The 16271-nt window shown below is 33.3% G+C and overlaps 1 protein-coding gene across 1 annotated transcript; it reads right to left on the reverse strand.

Annotated features, from left to right (window-relative positions):
• Positions 1 to 544: 544 nt before the first annotated feature.
• LOC149209722 (COBRA-like protein 2) lies at positions 545 to 15732 on the reverse strand. The gene is made up of 6 exons (XM_089398721.1): positions 15597 to 15732; positions 15417 to 15499; positions 14572 to 15037; positions 14272 to 14434; positions 1182 to 1450; positions 545 to 879 (listed from the first exon to the last, which is right to left on the reverse strand). Exons 1-6 carry the CDS (start codon positions 15730 to 15732, stop codon positions 545 to 547), a joined length of 1452 nt encoding a protein of 483 aa, XP_089254847.1.
• Between the last annotated feature and the right edge of the window lie 539 nt (positions 15733 to 16271).

A 16271-nucleotide genomic window follows, 5' to 3' on the forward strand; every position in this document is an offset into this window, starting at 1 on the left:
CTTTATATCAAAATGGGGTAACTTCTCCCTTTCCTCAGGGGATGCAAAGGGGATATGAAAAGGGTTATGCTGATGGCCTTTCTTTCCATTTCATTTTAACTTTGAAACGATTGAAATTGTTGTTACACAATGATTTATTAAGTTTTGTGAGCGTTACAAAAGAATTTATGAGAAGTTAAAAGGTTGTTATGCACTTGCCACTAACATGAAAATAGTTTTAGAAAAATATCTCTATAATACATTAATTGATTTTTCTTAATTGAAATTTGTTAGATCTCATGAACAGGTGTTATCTAATTTATATTTTGATTTTGTAAAAATAATATTCTAATTGTTTTGAGTAAATCTATGTAAGCTCTATACTCTAATTTTTAATTAATATAAACTCTTATATCAAATACTTTTCACACGTCATTGTAAGAGATTTAAGTTGTTTTCATATCCACAGCTCCAAAGGAAATCGAATTTATTTATTGGAATAGAAGAGTAATCACATGCATCGACCGCAAGAGATGTCAACATTCTTCAGAATGTTGTTATTCATTCAGGCCGAGTAGTACTTAATTTTGAATGTACAAGCGTAATACAAGAACCTGAGGAACCCTAGTCCGGCTAGAATGGAAATTATGAATAAAAACGAAGACCCAATTCTCTGCCATGGGGTGGTTCGAGGGAGGCGAGGGTATACATCCGGTTCTGGCATCACACATTCGTCGCCATTGAAGTACACACGACGAGGAAAAGCCCACCCATTTTTTAACGAAAATTCACCTTTGATTTTCTTCAATAGAATATCAGACTGTACGCTGCCCATCAGTCCAGCCTGCAGAAGCCAATTATTGTAATTCTTCATTCCCCAAAACATCACTGTACTATCATCTGCGCATGCATTCATTGAATGTCAATTATAGCACTGAAAAACACGGCAATTCCTATTTCCAACCCCATTGAAACATAAATGCAGCCTGACATGCAAGGGATATAGCAGTTCTCTTGTATTTATGTTTCAATGGGGTTGACTTTGGCATTTTAGCAACAAAGCAACTGTTATTCCCCTTGCATGTCAGGCTGCATTTATGTTTCAATGGGGTTGGAAATAGGAATTGCCGAAAAACACAATACAGCAACTCAAATTATTTCATGTGTAAAGTCATGTTAGCCAAATTAATCTACTAAATCACCTGTAACGCTATTAATTTGATTCAGGCCCGTGTAATTAAAGCTGAAAACTCGGACCACGCTGCCAAAATTGGGATGTTGCATTACAAGATTCCAGTCTGTATAGTTCGCTTGTGTGGCGTAATTTGTTATGGTAACCTTAGCACGCCAGTAATCTGTATAGCTCGCCTTCAAATGCCAGTGCACTTCAATTCCACACATGTGAGGACTGCACCGTAGCAGAGGCTCATTTACATTTTTCTTATCTCCATCATCTGTTGATGATACCTCCCTGCACTTGGAAAACATAATAGAAGATGTCTGCCATGAATTTTACAAATAAGAAGTGACATATATGTTGTTACTCTGGAAACCATATATTTCCAAAACAGAAACTGTGTAAAAATGTAAGGAAAGATATCTAATTTGGAAAAAAGGGTTAATTTTTTAAAATGGTTTTTAGATTTTTTTGTCAGAGAGAAAAAGCGGTATAGATTATATTAAGGATATATAAAGATCAAATATACATAGGAGTTCAAGATCCTCAGCCATATTAAGCAAAATCATTATGAATGGGGAGAAACACATAATTCCCCAAAAGAGTTCTGAAGAAACTATCCAGAATGTAGCAAAAGAGTTCTGAAGAACCATCCAGAAAGTAGCATATAGATATTACGTAATGGAACACATTGCTGGATCATAAACAGAAAGATAGATAAGGAGACAAAGAGCTTTTAGAGGGCCCATTTAGTCCAGAGAAGGCATGAACCCCGAAATTGTAATCAAAATGGAATCAAGTGGCTGACAGTAGCCCTGGAAAATACGACCATTCCTCCACTTCCAAATATGCCAGCAAGTGAGGATGAAAAGAGCATGCCAGGTGGGGCATTGGGCGCTCCACCATAAGAATCCATCCTGTACAGAAGAAAAAAACCGGTGAGGAAAACCATAAATCAGAGAAAGTTCGTACCAGATTGCAGTGGAAGCGGCACACTCGAAGAACATATGATTGTTTGTTTCTGCCGCAGCTAAGCATAGTTGACATCTGCCAGGACCCTGCCATCCTTTCTTTTGGAGAACTTCCCAGGTGAGGTTCTTATTAGAGAAAAGAAGCCATGAGAAAAGGATCGACTTGAGAGGGCAGGGGACTTTCCAGAGCTAGGCGGGAAAGGTTGGGGAGGATGGCGGAAACTCAGATGATAGGATTGTGTAGAGGTTCCTGACAGAGATGGGACTAGATCAACTCATCCTTTGTACCCAATTGAGTGATCCCACTATTTGTGAATCTGTTGGTAAATGAGAGCCATAGGGGGCGGAGGGGGGGGGGTAAGGCTAATTGGAGATCATTTTTCCAGATAGGTTCCTGAGAGGACCATGAGACTATAAGCTTGTTCCAGGTAAAAAGGCCCCTTGAGTGGAAAAAGGAGAGTAAGGTCGGAGGGACCATGGATTCTAAGTTGTATAGAGTAGGATCAATACCAATGAAAACACTTGAGCCAGAAAAGATTGTCCACTTTAAATTCTTCATGAAAAAAGATTGAATCTTTTTGAAACTAAGCCATATAGAGGAGCCAGTTCTGATGCCGAGAGTTGACCTTCTGTACCAGTATGCCATATTTCTGCCTTTAAGATACTTTTGATTGATGAGAGTGCTCCACGGATTGCTCCCAAAAATGCCTCTGTGAAGAGATTTGCAAATGAGTGCTTTTCCAAAACATTTCATGTTAAGAAGGCCCCATCCACCTGCCTTTTTCGGCCTTGTGATAGAGTCCATCTTCGCAAGGTGAAATTTGGACTGATATGATCGTCTGCCCCACAAGAAGTTTGCAACAATGGACTTCATTTTCTTTGTGACGGAGGCCGGGAGAAGGAAAAGGTGACCCCAATACACCGCGAGTTGGGAGAGCACTGCCTGTACCAAAATGAATCTGCCTGCGAGGGACAGAAGACGCATTTCCCAGCCTGAGATTTTATTGTAGAATCGGTCTATCAGCCAATGCCAATCCTGGCTGCGATATCCCCTCGCTTTTAAACGAAACCCCAAATATGTAAATCCATCCTTTATCAGTGCAAGATTGATACCGAAACGATCTGCAATCCACTGTGCTATTGCAGGGTTCGAACCATTGTGATATAGCACTGATTTTCCTTTATTTATATTGAGGCCCGTGGCGGATTGAAACTTCTGAAAGAGCACAAAAAGACAAACCCATGTAGATTTGCATAACATTGCGAAAATTAAAATGTCATCCACGAAAAGATTGTGAGAAAGAGAGATGTCCCTGCACATCTTGACCGGTCTGCACCTTCCTTCAGCAACAACAAAATTAATCTGGGTACTAAAATGGTTTTTAGATTAATATTTAAATATGTTTTTAAAATATATAATATTTTTAAAAAATTATTAAAAAGGTCGAAAAAATAATTAAATGTGAAACTACATAATAATAATAATATATTTAAAGAAATTATTATTAAAAGTAATAATTAAAATGAACTAATAAGTTTCTTTAAAATGAAATTACATAACCCTAATAATAATATATTTAAATAAAATTATTATTAAAAATAATAATTAAAATGGACTAATAAATTTCTTTAAAATGAAATTACATAATAATAATAATAATATATTTTGAAAAATTATTATTAAAAGTAAGAATTAAAATGGACTAATAAGTTTCTTTAAAATGAAATTCTTTCTTCTTACTGTAATCCAATTATACTGAAATCTTTTAAATTCTTACTGTATTCTAATTATATCAGAAATAGCTTTACATAAGTGAAACTTATGATCTTTTTAAATTGATTTAAAATGGATGGAGGAAAAAGTTTTTATAAATAAGTTAATAGCGATAGGCAAAAGAAATAAGATGAAAAATGTGTGGGTGTCTATTAATGGAGGCCTAAGATAATTTCTCTCCATAATAATAGAAATAGGTAAAGGAAAATATAGTAGAGAATGTGAAGGTATACTTGGTAAGATTTTGTTATTTAATATTAGGAAAAAATAAGATTTTGTTATTTAAAAAAATATAAAGGTAAAAAAGCTTGATCACAAATAGAGATAATTATTTAAAAAAAAGAATGTAGGTTTAAATTTTTATGATTTTGGGTATTATTATAAATTTTATTTTTATACATAGAGAAGGTGAAGTTACATTGTAATCTCGTAAGATTTTGTTATTTAACATTAAAAAAATAAGATTTCGTTATTAAAAAATATAGAGGTAAAAAGGCTTGATCACAAATAGATACAATTATTAAAGAAAATGAATAGAGGTTAAAAAAAATATTTTAATGATTTTGAGCATTACTATAAATTTTATTTTTATACATATGAATATTTCAAGAAAGATATTAATTTGATTTGGAAAATAGAAAGGAAGGATGGTCCATGGACAATAAATTTCAAAGGGATACTAAAGGAAAGGTTAGATTATTTTTTATGTATTTAAAAAAAAACTTCTCAAGCCACTATAGTAAAGGTAATAAACTAGCCAAATTCCTTCATTCTTTGATGGAAGATGTTTGGAAAGAAGGATTGATCATGATTCTCCAATGTTTCCAAAAAGACAAAAGTCCTGCGTTAAAAGAGCCACCTACATAACTTTCTTTTGGTCTTTAAGCTTGTAGAAGACTTAAAAAGGGTGATTGAGGCAACTAGAATAATGAGAAAGATGTTTGGAGCTTTCAACAAAACTTTTATTTTTTATTGTATTCATTCCAATTGATGATAATCTTATATTTTTTTTTTGACAAATTTCAACCAATTTTCCTTATGCAACTATATCTACAAAGTCATATTCAAGGAAATAACTATGAGAGAAAAAAACTTGTCAAGGCAATGAATTGATTAGATTCTTAAAGGAAATATAAATACATATAAGGCCATACATATTGTCTAGGAAGGACTTCACTTAATCAAAATCAAGATCTAGAAATTAGTGGTGATCAAAGTGGACCTCTCCAAAGTATATAAGGTAAGATATCTTTATCTCAAGTTTTTTTTTATACACCTAGATCTCAATCATCAATTTGTAGTAAGGTTAATGGATTACATTATATCTAGGTCTTTTATTGCTATGGTAAATGTGGAAACTTCTCCCTTCTCCAAGCCATGAAGAGAGACATGACAAGTATGCTCATTTTCTTCTCTCCTTTTCATTTTAACTACCATGGGATTGAAAATATTGTGAAATAAGATTTGTTATGTTTTATGAGAGCTCCAAAAGTATTGATGAGAAGATTGAGGTTATCATGATTTTATTCAATAAGGAAACAAGCATGGTAATCAATTTATAAAAATCAACTCTCTTATTATGGGGCATCCCTAAGTAGGAAATTAAATGTATTTCACATTCTTCCTTTACTTACAGATCATAACATAGGATTGAAAAGATAGGATTTACACTTAAAGCTAACCATGTTTAAAAAAAAAAATGGCAATGTTTAGTAGCTAAAGTAGAAAAGAAGTTGAACACTTACGTGAAAAAGGTTGATTTCCTGAGGAGGATGCCTTGTATTGGCTAAAGCTATACTCAAAGAGATCCTTGCATTCTATATGTCAAGGGAATGGATCTCGAAAGCATTTTTGGATGTTATATAAAGATATGATATAGATACATATGATAGAAACAATGACAAAAAAATACTCTAATTGTTAGGTCCTTATAATATTAGTGTAGCCCCTTAGTGTTATTGTTAGTGTAGCTCCCTTATTATTATTTTTGTGCTCATGTAATCCCCATATTGGTATTATTGTGCCCCATATAAGTCCACTATTGTTATTGTTGTGCCCTTACATTATTATTGTTATGTAGGCTTTGATTATATTGTAACCTTTAGACTCCTATATATAGAAAGGAGGTTTTGTCATTTGAATCATTTAAGAATTTTTCATTTATGTAATGTAAAGGAGCTTTCCAACGATGAAAATAAGCACGAGAATTGAAGCTCCTATAAATTTAGATATACCCTATATACTAGAACTCATAGCCCATAGAGAAAGGGAGACTGTTCCAACATCAAGAACAACAAGAACTGGAGCGAACATATAATGATCTTAGATCGGATCCAAGTATCTTCCCATTGGTTCGATACTTGATTTATCTATCTATTTGTGAGTTGGTTGCATAACATTTGGTATCAGAGCTTTGGATTGTAGGGTTTCACTGCTTCAGATAGGTCATCGTCGCATTTTCGCTATAACATTTTTTCTACGAAGATTCAGAAGCTAAAATTGCAACCACATGGAGCCAAAATCTTGGGAAATTTATGTATGAATTTCAAATCTTGTCTATATTTTCGGAGATATGATCTGAGAAAGTTAGGGTTTTTCAGGCTCCAGAATTCCATCTCAAATAGGTGACCTAGGGAAAATCATCATAAATTTCTCTCTGAACATCAGATTTGAATTTCATAAAAATTGACGGAAATAGGATGGATTGTAGTTTTTTAGGTATCATTTTCAGGGCCAAAGGTCAAATCAATGACATGTGACACTCCGTACAAGTTCGCTCTACTAAACTAGTCTATAATTAGGTCATTGTGGAAGAATGGGCATAACTATTCCTTGAAGAATCCAATCTTTGTCTGACTTGTTGGGTTGGAAAGAAGACTCATAGGGATACTACAGGATATAATTTTAGATCTTGGATATTCACAATTACTGAGATACAACGGTTGTAATATTTAGCTCCTAAAAAACATGAAAAATGTGTGTATTTTTTAAATTTTGCATAACTTTTTTTGAAAAATTAGTTTGAAGTGATTCAAAGGGCATAATGAAGCATAAAAATCATTTTTTTATTCCAAAATGACTGTAAGCAAGAAAATGGAAACACCTAGTAAGCAACCAGAAAGATATACTATGATGCATGAAGAAGAGGAAGAAATACAACATGATATATCAAAATTACAAGTCCAAGTGCAACAAATTTCGCTCTCACAAAGAGTAACCAAAAATGAAATGAAAGATAAGATGGATGGTTTGAAGCATAGTTTAAAATCATACATGGAAGGTTTGAAGGATGGCATGAAAGCTAATATGGATGGTATAGAAGCAAAAATGAAAGGCAACATGAAAAATTTGAGGAACTGTTTAAAAGTAGATATGGAAGGTTTGACAAAGTTGCTACAGGAAATGATTACTAATGGAAAAAAGGTATTAGATGAAACTCATGATGAGAAAAAAAGAAATGTTAATCATGATTTCATAGACTCTAACGTTGGATTGAAGACAAACCATATTCCAAAGATCAATATGAGGAAGTTTGATGGCAAGGATTCACTAACATGGATACTATAGATGAAGAAATATTTTGATCTACATAATGCATAACACACACAAAAGGTACACATCGCAACTTTATATCTAGAACCCAATCAGTTTTTATGGTATCGATGGATTTTTTCTCGTAAACCATTTGTCACTTGGTCAATTTTTACAGAGGAAACGATAGCACATTATGAGGATACAAAGAGAAACACCTTCTTTATCCAATTTATAAATCTCAAACAAAAGGGTTCAATGGAGGAGCACATTGAGGACTTCCAAAAATTGAATATAAGGGTAAATGATATTCCAGAGGAGCATAAGATTGATGTATTCACAGTGAATTTAAAGGATAACATCCAACATGAGGTTCGCCTTTGGGAACTTGATTCATTGGAGAAGGTATTCATGTTGACAAGAAAAATTGAAAGAAAAATTATGGCAGCAAGGAAGCCTACCGCTCACAACTATAAAGATGGAAGTATTGTTGTTCCTACCCTTCCATAACATACAAGGTTGACACCACAACAATTAGAATAAAAAAGAGAAAAAGGGCTTTACTACAGTTATGATAGAAAATACACTAAAGGTCATAAGTGTGATGAGAAGAAATTATTTTACATAGATTGTGAAGAGGAGGAAGAAAAGGAACAAGAAACTTCAAAAGAAGAGGATATACACTAGGAACCAACCCTAGAGAAAGAAGAAATGAATATGACCATATCTTGTAATGCATTGGCAATAATTACCACTCCTCAAGCTCTCAATATAGAAGGACATACCAAGAAGAAAAAGGTAATAGTGCTGATTTATTAGGGTAGTACACATTATTTTATTCATTGTCAGATAGTCAAGGAATTGAATTGCTTCCTATACCCTGCACCAGAGTGTCAAGTGCTAGTTGCAAATGGAGGAATTATAAATTTCTTTGGAAAGTGCCATAATATCAAGCCAATCATGGGGGAATATGTATTGAATAATCCAATTCTCTCCATTCCAATGAGTGGTTATGATGTTGTACTAGGATTCCAATGGTTATAATATTTGGGTACGGTAGCTTTTAATTTTCAAGAACTTTTCTTGCTTTTTTTGGAAGGAAAAGAAGTTGAATTAAGGGGTATTGTAGGGAAACCAAGAAAGATAATCGGGTCTAATGGCATGATAAAGCTTCTTAAGAAATAATGATGGGGCGTAATTGCAAAATTATGCTCACTAGAGGTTCAAACATTGAAATGATTTATTTCTCCAGTTCTCCAAAAATTATTGGACAATCATTCCAAGTATTTGAGACTCCCAAAGGTCTCCCAAATATTCGTGATCATGATCATGTTATTAATTTGATTCCAAGAAGTGTTCCTCAAAACATCAAGGCTTATAGACATCCCTATTACCAAAAGAGAAATTGAATGTATGGTTGTAGAAATGCTAGAGGCCTGTATAATTCAACCTAGTCAAAGTTCTTTTTCGGCTCCAATAGTATTGGTGCATAAGAAGGATGGATCATGGCACATGTGTCTCAATTATAGGGAACTCAACAAGCTCACTATTAAAGATAAATTTCCCATTATTGTCATTGATGAATTACATGGAGCAATGTACTTCACCAAGTTGGATATTTTTTCAAGATATCATCAAATTAGAATGAAGACTGAAGACATTCCGAAAATAACATTTAGAACTCATGAAGGTCATTATGAATTTTTGGTCATGCCTTTTGGCCTTACCAATGCCCCTTCTACATTTCAAGGTTTGATAAATTCCATTTTCAAACCATTCCTCAGAAAATTTGTGTTAGTATTTTTTGATGATATACTAATCTACAACAAATCTCGGAAGGATCATGTTCAACACATTGACAGGGTACTCAAACTATTAGAGGAGAAAAAAATATATGCAAAAACCTCCAGATGTTTCTTTAGAGTATAAGAGGTGGAATATCTGAGTCATATTGTATCTCATGAGGGTGTTAAGGAAAATCCCCATAACCATAAAGCATCTGTGAGGATTTCTCGGTCTAATAGGGTATTATCGCAAGTTTGTTAAGAATTATGGGATAATAGAAACACCTCTAACGACATTACTAAATAAAGATGCATTTTCTTGAACTCCATAAGAAACTAAGGCCTTTGAACATCTTAAAGAGGCAATGTGCCAAGCACTGGTCTTAGCTACACTAGACTTCACAAAAACCTTTACTGTGGATTGTGATGCCTCAGGAAATGGAATTGGTGTTGTTATAATGCAGGAAGGGAGACCCATTTCTTTTGAAATTCGTCCAATCAAAGGAAAGTATTTACACAAACCTATTTATGAGAAGGAAATGTTGGCAATACTACATGCACTAAATCAATGACGAACTTACCTAATGGGAAAGCACTTCAAGGTAAAAATAGGCATGATAGATTTAAATGCTTTTTGGAACAAATATTATCTTCAGAAGATCAACAAAAATGGGTCACAAAAATGTTGGGTTATGACTTTGCAATCATCTACAAAAAAGGGAAGAAAAATTTTGTTGCAGATGCACTCTCAAGAAAGGATGAGGATGTGGAAGCATTTCTTTGTTCCATTTCTATTATCTAACCAAATTGGATAATCGAAGCAAGGGATGAATGGAAGAATGATGAAGAATTGTGGACACTCATTCAAAAGTTGCAGTAAGATCCTAGTACATCTGATACATTTAGCTGGAAAAATGATTCATTATGGTACAAAGATCACTTATATCTTTGTAAGAATTCCCAACTCAAACAAAAGATTCTTTTTGAATTGCACACCTCTCCCTTAGGAGGGCACTTGGGATTTTTTTAAAAATTACCACATGGTCAAGAAGGAATTTTTTTGGGATGGCCTTAAATTTGATATTCAAAAGTTTGTGGCGGAATGTTTGGTTTGCTGACAAAATAGAGTTGAGACAATTAAGACCATGGGTCTAATACAACCTTTATCCATTCCAAGTCAACTTTGGGAGGATGTTTCAATGGATTTTATCACAGGTTTATCCAAATCGTAAGGAAAGAGTGTCATCACGGTGGTAGTTGATAGGCTTACCAAGTATGCACACTTTTGTGCATTATCTAATCCATTTAAATCTAGTACATTTGATACTACATTTATGGAAACAATTCAAAAGCTACATGGAAAACCAAAGATTATTGTAAAAGACAAAGACCCCATTTTCACTGGAAATTTTTGGACGGAATTATTTTCTTGTCTTGGTACTCAATTAGCTCATAGCTCATATTATCATCCTCAATCTGATGGGAAAAATGAGATAGTGAACAAATGTTTGGAAGGATATCTTTGTTGTTTTATATCCGATAAGAAAACAAAATGGGTCAAGTGGTTACCTCTGGCGGAATGGTGGTATAACACTTCCTTCCATACTGCAACAAAAATGACCAAATTTATGGAACTTTACGGATATCATCCACCATCCATCACATCATCTTTAAGAGAAAAGTATAAGTTTCAAGCAATGGAAGATCACAACAAGCATCAACAACAAGTTCTCCAACTCTTAAAGGATAACTTGACTTTGGTGTAGATTTGAAGGAAACAACAAGCAGATCAACCTCACAGCGAAAGAAGTTTTGAAGTACATGGCTTGGTATTTTTACGATTACAACCATACAAACAAATGTCCCTCAAGCAATCTAAGAAGGATAATAATTTATCACCAAAGTATTATGGTCCTTACAATGTGTTGCATAACATTGATACTATAGCATACAAATTGGAGCTTTCTGCGTATTCCCGAGTTAACCAAGTTTTCCATTTTCATGCTTAAAGAAGGTTATAGGTGACAAGATCTCAGTTCAAACAACTAGAACTTGATGAGGAAGGAAAAAACATATTAGAACTTGAAGTAGGCACGGAAACAAGAACTTGACAACTATGAAATCGATCAATTTCAAAGTATCTCATCAAGTGGAAGAACTTACATGTTGAAGATTCTACATGGGAGGATGCAAATTTTATATAGAAGCATCCAAAACTACTCAAGCATTGAGGACAATAGTTTTTGAAGGAGAGGAACATGTTAGGTCCTATAATACTAGTGTGGCCCCTTATTTTTATTGTTAGTGTATCCCCCTTATTATTATTATTGCGCCCTTACATTATTATTGTTATGTAGGCTCTGATTATATTGTGACCGCTTAGACTCCTATATATAGAGAGGAGGTTTTGTCATTTGAATCATTCAATAATTGCTCATTTATGTAATGTAAAGGAGGTTTCCCCCTTGAAGAGGATAATATTTAAGTCACTGATCTATCTATTTTTGAGCTTATTTCATAACACTAATCTCATGGAATAAACTGGCACTTTTAAAAGCAAAATGGAGAATGGGGTTTAAAGAACCCATTCATCTATTGTAAAGTGTCTATGTTGAAAAATGTGAAAAGGTTAATTTAAGGAATTGGGTTATGATTTAAGGTAATTAAAAATAAAATGATTGTACTAGATATCATGGAGGAATGGGCCACAAACCCTATAAAGTAAGTATAAAGTTTCAATAATGTGGAAATTGATTATATATGCTTTCTTGGTGGGGATTTGGTTGGTTTTCTAGTTGGAAAATGTGACAGAATTCATAGTGGACTTGGTCCATGTTTGGAAAGTATGGAAGACATGAATAATCTCCAAAAATGTTATTAAAGTTTAAAAATAGTGGATACTATATGTTAAGATAAGTTGCAAACAAGCGCATAATAAATAGTTAGACATACCAGTAAGCACCCTAAATGGAGTTAGGTATTAAGGAGGAGTATATTTCCAAATTGCGAAGATTCATGGGCTTTATGCAAGGTAAAAATGTTACAATTAGATAAGAGAATTCTCAATTAGTATGGACCCAAAACCCATTAGGAGATTATATTCCAGAAATAGGGCATAAAACCACTTTTGCTAAAGAAGGAAGAGAGGAATAAAAAGTATGGCGGGGAAAGATTCTACATAAATAAAGTGTCCAACCAAATCTAGAATTTCTTTGTGGATGGTATTAAACAATAGGGTGCCCACATTGGATACCCTACAAAAACAAAAACCCGGCTACTGAAACCTATGTTAGAAAGCATAAGAAGAATATGCACATATGATTATGACCTTCCCTTTTATAAAGGAAATATGAAAGGAAGTAGAGAGGACGATAGGGTACCAAAATTGATTGGATAGGTGATAATATATACGATTCCTCATAGTAATAGTGTGCAAACAAGGATACAAGAAAAAATTGATCCCCTCCCTTGAACATTGCATGGGGAGTTTGGTTGACTAGGAATATGACATAATTTGAAGAAAAAGAGGCATTTCTATTAAGATGCATTATTTGGGCTTTAAACATCCTAAATGCATACCCTCAATCTCAAGAAAAATAATTAGTTCGTTGTCACATGGAAGGCATAATATATAATATCTTTGCTTGAGGATATTTCAATGTTGTCTCTCACTGAACCTCTCCTAGGACGAGGGGAAATTTTGAATAATTGGCTTTTTTTTGGACATTTTTCTAAAAAAATATTAGCTCATTTGATTATAAATTTTTCCATTTTTTTTACATATATATATCATTAAATGGATAATATTAACTAAACTTTTGCCAATTTTAATAGTAAATTACATGTGTTTTTTAATTGAATATCCATCTACATTCTATATGTATGAATTTTCAAACTAAAATAGCTACCTATAATACTATACATATACATCATATTTAAATTCCTAAAAAATACCTTACATAAAACTAGAAAAATAATATATTTATTAAAAAACATTACATAAAATTTAAAAAAGAATAAAACAAAATTTTATGAAGTTGATAGCTCTGAAATTGTTTTTGAAACTTGAACCAGAATTAGAAGTTTCATACAAATTGAAGATCATTTGCTTTTTGTTTATTCAATAGATTTGAAAAAAATGACTTTAAAACTATTTAAATTAACTCTTTGATATACGGAGTACTTTCAACTATTTAACAGGTATCATTTCACACATCTACATGAACAAGAAAAGGATGGTGGATGGATTCTCCCTATGTTATAATTGAGGGAACTTGGATAGTATCAGGAAGATAGTGGATGAACATTCCCTATTGTAGAATTGGGAAACTTGGATGGTATCAACTCAACGGGAAGTTAATACTTTTAATTATGATCATGAGTTTTTAGATATAATTATGTTTTTTTAGCTGTCTGGTATAAATTTGAAAATTTATAGTAATATATAAAATTCACTATATGTATTAATATATTTTAAAATAATAATAAAAAATATTATTAAAATGTTTGAAAACTATTTATAAAATAAAAAATATATTTAATAATTGAAAAAATTATTTTAATTATATATATCAAATATGATTTATTATAAATTTGTTTTTATTAATAAAATTATATATTGATATTTAATTATAATTTTAAAAATATTATAATTTATAGCAATAAGATAAATAATTTTCATAGCTCAGTACACTGCTAAGTCCGCTTGTAAGTTCCGTGTCAATATGGATTATTGAACCTTTCTCAATATCTCCATAAACAGCTTGAGTAAGCCTACCTTAAATATCATATTCTAAACGAAAGATATCTTTAAATTCTTGGAAGAGAGACCACTTGAATAAAAAATAAAATCACAATCACCCAATTTAATATTTGTATAAGAATTTGATCCAGATAAAATTGTATTTAATCGATTCCTCTCTAACACATAATGGAACTGAAATTATATGGATCTCCATTTGGTTCCTCGAAATTTCCTATAATAGATGGTGAATAAAGAATAAAACCCTAACCCTAAAATGTGATGTAAAAGTCAAAATAATATGAAAGGCATACCTGTGACATGATTTTGGGCCGTTCGTTGCAGGATCACGACATCCACAAGAGCAGACAGGACAGCGAGTGATAGCTTCGTTATAAAATGCAGACAAAGATACACAACACATGGGAGTTGGATTTGCTAAAACCTGAGAATACTTGCAACTGATTCTCCAACTCTCTGCGATCAAATTTTGCAAAATATTTTATAAGTATAAGAAAAGTTTATTGTTTAATTTAACTCTGCAATCAAAATAAAAAATAACAATTTCTAACGATATGCACAACAGAAAAGAAGAAGTGTATTGGGATTCGAACTTATGGCTTGGGTGTGCCTTCGTCCATCACCAGAGAGGAAATGACTGGCATTTTGAGCTTGTGGTCGACTACAAGTATAACCGGGACCAGGTGCTTCGAGGATAAAATTAGATGGCATAACCGCTGTTTTTTTAGAATGAATCCGAGTTGCTTTCCCTACTCGCATTCTGAAATTGGACACAGCATTGGCCGGATTCTGTACAAGAGAAGACAGCACGCCGCCCCTGCAACAATTTGATGTTCTGAGAGCATAAGAGACATCGGGCAACAGGTCTACTATCTTCGGATCTCTTTTGCAAGAGTGAGGAATGTTAAATCCTTCAACGTGAGAGCAGTCTCCTGCTTCAATTGCTTCAGCACCGAGCATGTCCCATATAACTTCGTTATCCTTCCATGTCCACCCTAATATCCATCCAGGCTTCTCAATGTGTCGATATTGCTGATAATTAGACAAGGTCACCATTACCTGCAAAATTCATTGCGATGTAATCATATAACCATGTCAATACAGCTTCATTACTTGCAAAATTCATTGCGATGTAATCATATAACCATATCAATATAGCTTTAAATGCTTGGAGATGTTACATATAACCATATAACCATATCAATATAGCTTTAAGTGCTTGGAGATGTTACATATAACCATATAACCATATCAATATAGCTTTAAGTGCTTGGAGATGTTACATATAACCATATCAATATAGCTTAAGTGCTTGGAGATGTTACTAGATTTTGAAATATTCTGAGTAATTGATAGACAGAAGCTAAATCAGCTATTTGAAAATTTCAAAATATTCCAAAATCTAATCTTAACCAAGGAAAAACTATAAATTTTTTACATTGTAACCATCCTGTGTGAAGGAGAGAATGTCCCATTTGACTGTAATATTACCATCCGGATCCAATGGGTCCAATGCATGACCTGAACAAAATTATAACGAAGAATTGTTATGATACTTATTGAATAAAATTGGCAAATACCTGCAAATTTCATATATGAAACACTGTAACCTCATTACCAATTGAGCACATTCTCAGAATCAGGAACGTGATGATGGATAAAGAGGAGGCGCTCCAGAAATTTTCCATTACAAAGTGAAGTTGAGCTCCTCTTCTTGTGCTATTACGGCTCTGATAATCATCTTGTACTTCCATTACCAAGTGAGCTTCAGCTCGCCTGTGTAACATAAAACTGTGACAATTCTGAGAGTCCCTCACTATTCACTCAAAACTCGTGAGCCTCTGAGATGTAGATTCTTGGGCACACCTGTACAGTTCCTGTATATTGAGAATGATAATTTTGAGGTAATGATTTCAGGCACGAATAATGTGATCAGACGCTTTGCAACAGAAATCATGATTACCAGTTATAACAAACTTCAGAAGTCATATGGCTGAGCGAATTTATTGTTTATTGAGGAAAACATTCGATGCAGTCGGAAAGTAGGATATGACATGGAAGGTAACTCATAACGTCATTCATTCATTCTGTCTTAATGGTTAAGCATTGAACAAACTGGTTACAAGGATTACTCATGGTACTCCAGTCGTGAAATGTATTTTTATGACTTTGAATAATCCCTTTTAAGTTGTTCAACCACCAAATCTTATTTGACCAAGGGCGCATAGTTGTTTTAAGATTATATTGATGTTGGCTAAAAGTTTTGAAGCATCATGCTTTTAAAATCATATGC

Source organism: Pinus tabuliformis, chromosome 1_2 (genome assembly GCF_031772625.1).
Source record: "Pinus tabuliformis cultivar Carrire ecotype Pingquan chromosome 1_2, CPIR1, whole genome shotgun sequence".
In the NCBI taxonomy this organism is placed as follows: Eukaryota; Viridiplantae; Streptophyta; class Pinopsida; order Pinales; family Pinaceae; genus Pinus; species Pinus tabuliformis.